Consider the following 10,252-nt stretch of genomic DNA (forward strand, 5'->3'; position numbering starts at 1 on the left):
GGATAAATACCGCCCACAGGGTGGTGTGTGTGTGTGTGATCTGTGCCCTTCACTGGACAATAGTGTAACTGCATGTCTTCTTTATTCATGTGATTGTCTGCAAGAGAATATAATCCTTACATTTTGCGGTACTCTGACAAAATGGACGAATACGGGAAAAAAATGGATGAAACAATCTGTCAATATTACTTATTACAATGACAAATATTGACAAAATTCCAAAAACCTAGGACACACATGGAATAAAGTGAGGTTTTTAATCACAACTACTGTGACAGCCAATGAATATTGCAAACTTTGCAACCTGCACATGCCATATGTGAATTCAACTTTATTCCCATACATATAAAAAAAACAAAAAAAAACAAAACAATATTATATATACACACAATTCCAACTCAAAAAGGTTTTGGGGGGATTTTTACATTTTCTGAAAAACAATTTTAATTCTCGATCACTCACAGGGTTAACACGCCCCTGGCAAAATTTATTTTGAGGCTGTTGAGGAACGTGTTCTCAACTAATAGTAGAACTTGACCTGTGACCTTAAGGTTAAGGCCACTGAGATTCAAACTCATTCGATATTTTTAGTAGATACACCCACGTATCAATTAAAAAAAATAAAAAAATCCTGTGTCGCTACATTCTCTAGCTATTACATTCCCAAACTTGGGTGTCCACATTGATCCCCTTGACGACAATACCCCATCAACCTTTTATGTCTCAGGGGTAAAAAAATGACTCATTGTCAGGTTGTATTGCATAATGTCTCTCTTCATGACTCTAGACTTATTCTCTGTTACAAGCTCAACAACCTAAATAGTTCCTGTTCCTGTCAACTAACAAACTACACAGTGCAGTAAATAAACCCAAACACATCAGCAAATATGAGAGAACCTGAGTGGCACTTCATGCTTTAGTTTCCTTTTTAACTCTAAATGGGAAAACCTCCTTTACAAAATAAATTAGCCATTTTTAATAAAAACACATTCAAGTGTGCATCTTACCTCCTCAAATGTTTTCACAAACAAAGTTTATTCGACTGTTTGTTTATGTATTTAGTGAAATAGAACTAAGTTCTTCAAAAGTACTCATGCCTATATTTATAATTATTACAAACTTTGGGGCTCCACGGGTACCTTTTTTCCCCCCAGTGTTCCCACTTGACTTGTTAAAAAAAAAAAAAATCATCAAAGCTAGTCAGATGATATGCAACAATTCAACATGTCTCAGTGGATGTCACATTAAGATCCTCTGAAAGTGAAGTAGCATTTAGCGGAACGTTTCTGGAGTGGACCCCATGTAAAACGTTTCTCAGATGTAGAACAGATGTGAAGAAGATGAAGCAGGAGCTTCTTCAGAAATTATTCTTCATGTCTTTCAAGAGTTCAGACAACAAACTCTTCTGACATCATTTAAATGTTTGTAATTAAATTGGATTCTTTGGAGTCTTTCTTTTCCCTGCCTTTTTTGTCATGAATCAACTGTTAAAAAACAGTCCCAGAAGCTTGAACAAATGTGTCAAACTGCCCTCATGGTTGTTCGACTTTTGCTCCGCCTGGCCGCAGTGCAGTTAGGCTTAAATTGTCTGCTACAGCATGTGCACCAAGCTGGCTCCTGGTATTGCCCCACCAACCGACTTCAGAACGGAGAGTTCATTCCAAGCTTCGTTTCAAACTGCAACTTCTGTCTCTTCTGGTACCGAACTCGCACCCTTTGAAAGGACACAGAGGACAAACCAGAGCTTATAATCAACAAACGCACAAAAAAACCAACAATTTAGCAGCAATTCAGTGCTCTGAGGAGTGTAAGAGAAAAACAAAGACTGACCTGAAATCTAAAAAATTAATAATCATCATCATCATCATCATCATCATCATATTATTATTATTATTTAATTAATCAATGGCTAATATCATTATTATTATTAATATCATTATTATCATCATCATCATTATTATCATTATTATCATTATTATTATTATTATTCCACCACCACATGTTCATGCTACCCTCTTTCTGTTTCTAACATTTGTACAGAACATATTGTCCATCCATCCATTCGCTTCCGCTTCTCCTTTCCAGGGTCACAGGGGGCGCTGGAGCCTATCCCAGCTGTCATAGGGCGAGAGGCGGGGTACACCCTGGACAGGTCGCCAGTCTGTCGCAAGGCTAACACACAGAGACAGACAACCAGTTGCACTCACATTCACACCTATGGGCAATTTAGATTGATCAATTAACCTATCCCCACTAACTGCATGTCTTTGGACTGTGGGAGGAAGCCGGAGTACCTGGGGAGAACATGTAAACTCCACACAGAAAGACCCCGGCCTGATGGTGGAATTGAACTCAGGACCTTCTTACTGTGCAGCAAAAGTGCTAACCACCGTGGTGCCCGTGCAACGTGAATCAGAATCATATTGCTTCTAATCGTTTTCCAACTATTTTATATTATCCCTTCTCCCCCCCCAACACTACTGATGTATTTCTAACAGCTTCTTCTATTTCGTACCGTATCTCATGTAGCTTCACCACTTCATTGACTACAACCACCAGCAGCAGGGAGACAGACACTAGCAGCCAGGCCTCCAGCGGTATGTCAGCCAGTTTAAAGCACAGGACAGTTGTCTTGTCACACCACAACTGGTAATCCACTGTGGCTTGAACAATTTGGCTGACCAGTCTGGTGAAAAGTACAGACAAGAGGATTTCATACATATACATACCCTTTTCCATTAGTACCTACTCGTGTCGGCTTGGGATGGCTTAACAAGTGTTTTTAGGGTTCGCCATGGGACGATAGTAGTGACTGGTAGCAGGTACCTTTTTAGTACCTGCTTGGCCACAGTCTCAAGCGGTCCAACCAGGTACTAAAATGTGACATCAAACCGCATGCCACCGATTGGCTAATCGGTGGCGTCACTTGATGATTCACGAGAGCGTCTCCTTATCGAAAATCATAACCGCCATTTTTGAAACACGACAACGAGGTAAATGGGTACACAACAAATAATACTGTGGTCTTCAAGTCTGACAAAACGCCACCGACTGAGGAATGGGAATAGCATCGGTCTGATATCCTCCTCTACTGTCTTGATGCATGCTCAATCATCCTGCTAAGTAAATCCCAAAGAGTTAATTCTGTTCATCTGGACGTTTTTAGTTTTCAAGTGATTTTCTTCAGTCTCAGATGACTGCAGGTCTCTGCAACCTTATAAACAGTACCTTTGCACAATGACAAGCCCAATGGGCTGTGAGGTCAGACCACTGATCAACAACCACAGATCAAAGACCACTGATCAATGCCCATGAGTACTATTCATAGAGTTGGGGAATGGTTGCAATCACAGCATTGTATGATGGTGAAAGATGTCCCCTCCTCGATTCAGAGGAGCTCTTTCCCTTTTCACATAAATGGCCTCCTTGACTCCCCGCTCAAACTAGCAAACTAGTGTTTAAACACAACGTCCACAGATGAACACAATCAACTCCTTGGGGCTCTCCTTGTGTTGTGGTGTCATGCGTCGCATGCAAATGATGTAACCGGACACTCTGCTGCGTTACTATTAAGACTTCACGCACGTTCGTGGTATATTGATTGTAACGAGCCGATCCAAGTAGGTACTAATAAAAAAAATTGCTAACAAAGACTCAAAAACAAAGGCAATCCCAACTGATTTTACTGTAACGTATAAAGTATCATAAGACAAGATCTTATTATGGTCATGACTACATTTTACATTCTGCCAAATCTGAGGTAAACAGCAGAACTACAGTTCTGTGCAGAAGTCTTGAGCCACCCATCTGTTTTATATTTTGTTTCGAAGAATTCAGAATTTGTATTTTTAAATATCTATAGGCAATAGTTTTACAGACATTATTAAGCTCTTTCAAAGTTTTTCTTTGGGCATTAGGTGCTTTTTTTTTCCAGTTTTCAGTCCAGTCCTTGTACCTAATCATTTTCAGAAGAATGTTTTAACACTGGCCAATGACTCATGCAGGCATAAAAAGGCACCCAACTCAACCAATGAAGGATAATGATAACAATGTTATAAAAACTGACAAAACACAATTTTAGAAATAAGAAGGAAAAATCCAGCGAAGACCTAAAAGTCCTCCTTTGAAATGCATCTGATCTTTCAGTCATTTACTGTTTGACCACGACTCAGTAATGACTTCCATGGAGTGTGGCTATCAAGAAGCCATTCTTAAGAAAGGGAAACAAGAAGAAGAGCTTGAGGTAAGCCAAATTGCACAAGAACGGGACTGAAAATCAGGGGTATCAGGACTTATATACAGCTGGACAGAATTGTTAGCCTACTATGTAAATATAATTTTTAAGCACACGTTTTAACAGTACTTGGAAAATACTTGAATTTTTTCCCCCCAGTACCATCACTTTGGTCTTCTGGAGGTAGTGCTTCACCACGAGTTATATATGATTTGGCTCCTTGTCAGGTTGGAAGACAAAGCAACAACCCAGAACCACTTTTACTATGGACTGCATGAGTTTTTCTGTTAAAATCTTCACATTTCCCTCTTTCTTCATGATTTCATCGACCATGATGAGATTTCCCACTTCCACACTTGCTGCAGCATCCCCATAGTTTGGTGTGAGGACAGTATGCTTTGGGTTGCACACATCTCCCTTCTTTCTACAAACATAACCAATGTCTTTGGCCAAAGAGCTAGAATTTTGTCTCATTTGACCAAAGGACACATTTCCTACCTCTGCCAGTATGATGGCTGCATGCAGCCACACAACTGAAATACTCTGTTACCTGGAGCTGGTTTAAGTGCAGAGGCAACAAAATGGACTTAACCATCTGTTGTGACAATTCAGGGGGGAATGGGGTTTCTTCTTGTATTATGTTTAGCTATTGCTTTGTGGTTTTCACCTTTTATTTATACAATAGTTCATTCAGTCACTATATAAGTGGAGCTGTCTCTCATTTGGGGAGGTCTGTTTGTTGAATTATGATATTTTGTACTTTTTTTGAGTATAATTTTGTTTAGTTAACCTCTTTTATGGGCCCACTTAATTATTAATATGGCTTGTTTCTGTCATTTCATTTTTGTAATAATTTTGTCTTTTTTGGAGGGTATAGTAAAACCTATTTCTTGAAGTGCATGTATGTTCTCATAGCCAGGCTTGCTCTGTACTGGGTGGCTCACTTCCTCATGTTCCTCAAACTTGGAAATGTTACAACTTTTTCTATTCAACTGCTTTGTGGGCATCAATAAGTCTTTTTCTAAAGTCTAAATTGATTTTATTTCTTTCTGGCCTGATGCTTTCTCAAGTGACAGCTCAGACACTTTTTTCTACTGTATAAATAAGACAAATCCCAGTTTTAACTCGAAGCTTTGGTCATTTTAAAGTCAAAGCACATCATTGCACAGCAGTGGTTTGGGCTACGGCTCAATGGAAAAGGTCAATTTTTCAGAGGGATAATAATACTGACCCCAGTCATTTTTGTTTTTTTTCTGAAATTATTCTTTCAATATGTGCAAATAAAAATATTTTGTGCTTTCTAAAGAAACCTAACGTATTTAGAAATGCTCGTTTGAAAATCTCTTCTTCTGTTTAAAAAAAAAAGTACTTGGGAAATTTTGACATCAACTTGAAATTTCATAGTGGGAGTAATAATTTTGTTCTTATCTGTATGCAGAATAAGAACAGAAGCAATCTATAAAACACGGTGAAGACTGTAATGGTTTAGGTCTGCATGGCTCTTCAGTGGAGTTATGAACATGGAAATGTACAATTAGATTTTTATCCACCATCCACTACCACCTGGAAAGCAACTGATTGGCAATGGCTTCATTTTTTAGCATGACAATGGTCACAAATATGACACAGATGCTGTAAAAATAACAAGGTTTTTACACGTACCAAGATAGAAAATGTCTAAACTATTTGCTGCACATATACTTTCATAGCAAAAAATCTAAATGAAGCATGGATTAAGACTTTTGCACGGTACTGAGTTTTCTCTCAGGTGGTAACGTTGCAGCAACATAACCACAATGTTCAAAGTTTGATTCTAGCTTTGTGAGTGCAGTATGTCAACACAACATTGCATTCACTTTGAAAGTTGTCTTGAAATCTCATTAGTAACTATGTCTCTAAACATTGCTTAACATCTTTAATAGACAAACACATGAACTCCAGCACCAATCTGTTCATTTTAACCCTGTTGTAAGTACAGTATCTAAAGCTAAATGTACTGGTGTTTATACACTGCAATTTTCTAGTCTTACTGATCACTCAAAACAGGACTGCTGAAATCTATTATAAAACCAGCGTTAATCTTAGTCCTTGATGTTTGCAAAGATGTTGATAAACACTGGGCTTTAACATTATCTAAAGAACATAATTACTTACACCACAGGTACAGTGACACACCACCAGGTATTGCTGAATGGGCTCTTTTTCCATAAAGGCTGCGAGCGATGGACATAGCTCAGGGAGATTACCACTGGTAAATGACAGAACAACAATAAGAAAAGTTCGATTTTAAAAAAGAAAACACAATCACTCATCTTTAACATGGGAGTTTTACTGATCATCGCGGGGCAGCAGCCTAAGCAAAGAGGCCCAGACCTCCCTCTCCCCAGCCACCTCCTCCAGCTTATCCGGGGGAATACCAAGGCGTTCCCAGGCCAGCCGAGAGATATAATCTCTCCAGCGTGTCCTGGGTCTGCCCCGGGGCCTCCTCCCGGTGGGACATGCCTGGAACACCTCACCCATCCTTGTCAGATGCTCAAACCACCTCAGCTGGCTCCTTTCGATGTGGAGCAGCAGCTGCTCTACTCTGAGCCCCTCCCGGATGGCCGAACTTCTCACCCTATCTCTAAGGGAGAGGCCAGCCACCCTTCGGAGGAAGCTCATTTCTGCCGCTTGTATCCGCGATCTCGTTCTTTCGGTCACTACCCACAGCTCGTGGCCATAGGTGAGGGTAGGGACGTAGATCGACCGGTAAATTGAGAGCTTCGCTTTTACACTCAGCTCCCTCTTCACCACGACGGACCGGTGCAGCGTCTGCATTACTGCAGCTGCAGCCCCAATCCGTCTGTCGATCTCCGGCTCCCTTCTCCCATCACTCGCGAACAAGACCCCGAGATACTTGAACTCTTCCACTTGGGGCAGGAACTCATCCCCGACCCGGAGTGGGCACTCCACCCATTTCCGGCTGAGAACCATGGTCTCAGATTTGGAGGTGCTGATCCTCATTCCTGCTGCTTCACACTCGGGTGCGAAGCTGGAGGCCTGGCAGAGCCCATCACCCACCAGGAACGAGTCCGACTTATTGCCGGCAATGCGAACCAAGCTCTTGCAACGGTTGTATAGGGATTGAATGGCCCGTAGCAATGGGCCAGACACCCCATACATTTTGAACACACACCAAGTATGGGTGAGTTCAAAATGTTCATTTTTTTTTTTTCAAACTACCTCTCTGAAAATGGGCCACGTCCACATGTACATGGGTATTTTTGAAAACGCAGGATTTTCTATGTGTTTGCACCTTTCGTCCACATGTGTACGGCGTTTTTGATCACTGAAAACTAAGATTTCTAAAAACTCCTGCCAGGGTGGAGGTTTTCAAAAACTCAGTTTTTGCGTTTGTGTGGACGAGGAAAACAGATTTAGTCATGCAACGTCAGAGGTGTGAGGCTCTTTTGACGTGACGTTATTGTTTACATGAGATTAATTTCTACAATTGCGGATATAGACAAAATACTATTGGTGTTAATCTATGTGCAGTTTTTACACACTTACATATACACACACACTTACTGTCCCTCCGTTTAGAAAGGCAGAGGCGTCAGAGTGAACTTCGCACATGGCTTATACATTCAACCAGTGTTGGGAAGGTTACATTTTAAAATGTATTCCACTACAGATTACAGATTACATGCCCCAAAATGTATTTTGTAACATATTCCGTTACGTTACTCAATGAGAGTAACATATTCAGAATACTTTGGATTACTTAATATATTATCATGCTTTAGAACTACATGAATGTACTATTGCTGTGTGATTTATTACTATCACTGAAGGTTACTCTCCATACCAACACCAACTAGATATTTAAATCTTAATATAAATGAGTAACAGTAGGTGGACATTAGGTAAGGCTGCACTTTTTACAGCGATCTCGTAAAGAAAACTATTCCGCGTGTATATAAAACAGGTCCGCGGCTTTGAACCGTAGTAAAGGGACCTCTGGCTAATACGGGCTCGTAGCCGAAAAATAGCTTTACTTTGTTGTCTGGGTCAACTTTGCAAGCGAGAGACAGAGAGAGGCGTTGAAAGGCTGCTTCAACGGAGCTTATTGTTTCGGAGGAAAACATGAACACGGTGTACAGTCGAGTCTTAACAGCTTACTTACAACTGGGCTCGTCAGGCACTCTGTTTGGCTGCAGTGGTTATTATTATATTTACATGGTCACAGACACATAACGGATATGGCAGTCCATTCTCGCTGCAGCACGGACTTCACTGCCCATGAGGCTACATTCTTTAAGGCTATGCCTGTAACACTCTGCCTATTGCCTTCATTTTAAATACTTTTTTGAATAATAAATTTTTTTTTTTTTTTTAAATTCCGCAAGTAGAGGTGACATGGGCCGTGAGATTGAGACACAGGCATTAGAGCATCTTAATGGTTGTATTCTGAGTACCACCCTTTTAAACAGTAAATGTAATACAGTTACTCATATTTTGTATTTTAAATACGTAACGGTGGTACATGTAATCCGTTACTCCCCAACACTGCATAAAACACAGCCGCTTAATGCATGTATGCTGTATCCATTTTGTTCATTCCTAAGCTGTGAGTCTACACCAACCTGTCTTTAGTTATTAGCATTTGAAATGTTGAAGGCACCCCCCCCCCCAAGAAGACGGAGGGAAGCCCTATCCCTAGCAGAGCACAGTCTGGGTAAAAAAAAAAAAAGAAAAAGGAAAAAGAGAAAAAAAAGCAGTTTCAGGTGATTTGGGCAAACCTAAGCTCCGAGAACAGAATAAAAATTGTTTTATGGTCCCGCAAATTGACCAGAGGGAGGAAAGGGGTTTTCATTTACTAAAGACGCGCTCCAGTGGAATACTCTAAGATCCTGACTGCCGTTGTCATAGAGCTCACAAACTGCTTTAAGACATCATAAAAATCTAAAGGACACTTGTACATATCTATGAAGGCGCTCTTACCTGTGTGCAAGACAAGAAACCCTGCCATGATCTTCTGCGTCATCAGCAGACCGTTAGACAGTTCAAAGAACCACTGAGGTGCACTAGGTGAAACGCTGCAGATATATGGAAATATATTTGTTTTTAACATGTTGCTTACTTGTTCTTCATTATTGCTAATCTAACTGCATTGTAATTAATTTTAGCATTAAGTCTATGAGTGGAACAGCTATGTACTGTTGCAGGTTATTGTTACTCCTACCTTTTTGCAAATATATCACAGGAGGCAGTGGTGTTGTCTGAGGAGTTCAGGTTGCAGTGTGACAAACTGCTCAGGCAGACCGCTTGTAGGCTAAACCCAAAGGCCAACAGGTAGGCACACATAGTCAGGCCAAACTTCAACAGGAAACAGCCAAGGAAGTAGTTCTGAGTCTGGTTAAAGAGGTTGGCAAACAGACATACACAAATTCATCCAAGATTTCAGTAGCTGATCTGGTAATGTAGCTGTTCCTTTTCAAATCACTTTATCAGCTAATGTTACAAAATAGCCATCAGATTCAAGTATCGCCAATTGTATCTTGCTCGCCAAAGTTATTGCTAGTAAGACAGCAAATACTAGCCTAGCCTGCCAAATGACTTCAATAGTTAATGTGATCCTTCATATGAACTTACCCATAAATTCTATAAAGTCAAATGACTGAACAAAACAAAGATTTATAACCACTTTCTTCAGTAATACCGCAAAATATAGAATGGCTAATTATTACTAGCTGTTGTAACTCTTTTACTCAGTGTGATTGTTTTTTAATGTTACTCTTAATTGATCTGTTATTGTATATTTTTCACATGTTCGTATGGGATATTGTATTTGTTTTAAATGTTATGTACATGTATTTTGACTTTAGTTGCCAAGATGCCAGGTTTCTCTTGGAAATGAGATTTTTAACTCATTCACTGCCATTGACGTCTATAGACGTCAATTACGTTTTTCAATGGGAGGGGCTAGAATACAACCTCGGGCAGCTTGTCAGTGAATATCAGACTTGCATTCATGGT

General features: G+C 40.1%; 1 protein-coding gene across 5 annotated transcripts in view; it reads right to left on the reverse strand.

Annotated features, from left to right (window-relative positions):
- Positions 1-397: 397 nt before the first annotated feature.
- Positions 398-10,252, reverse strand: part of tmem94 (transmembrane protein 94) — a 36,835-nt gene continuing 26,980 nt past the window's right edge. For all 5 annotated transcript variants that reach the window (XM_005749519.1, XM_005749518.1, XM_005749517.1 and 2 more), the window contains 5 exons: positions 9,459-9,628; positions 9,218-9,312; positions 6,389-6,482; positions 2,516-2,686; positions 398-1,714 (listed from right to left, as the gene is read on the reverse strand). In XM_005749519.1, the coding sequence (XP_005749576.1) occupies positions 1,642-1,714; positions 2,516-2,686; positions 6,389-6,482; positions 9,218-9,312; positions 9,459-9,628 (603 nt within the window). In that variant the 3' untranslated portion in view covers positions 398-1,641. The remainder of the gene's footprint in view (positions 1,715-2,515; positions 2,687-6,388; positions 6,483-9,217; positions 9,313-9,458; positions 9,629-10,252) is intronic.

The sequence above is a fragment of the Pundamilia nyererei genome, unplaced genomic scaffold (genome assembly GCF_000239375.1).
Source record: "Pundamilia nyererei isolate P.nyererei 1_Seehausen unplaced genomic scaffold, PunNye1.0 scaffold00248, whole genome shotgun sequence".
Classification (NCBI taxonomy): domain Eukaryota; kingdom Metazoa; phylum Chordata; class Actinopteri; order Cichliformes; family Cichlidae; genus Pundamilia; species Pundamilia nyererei.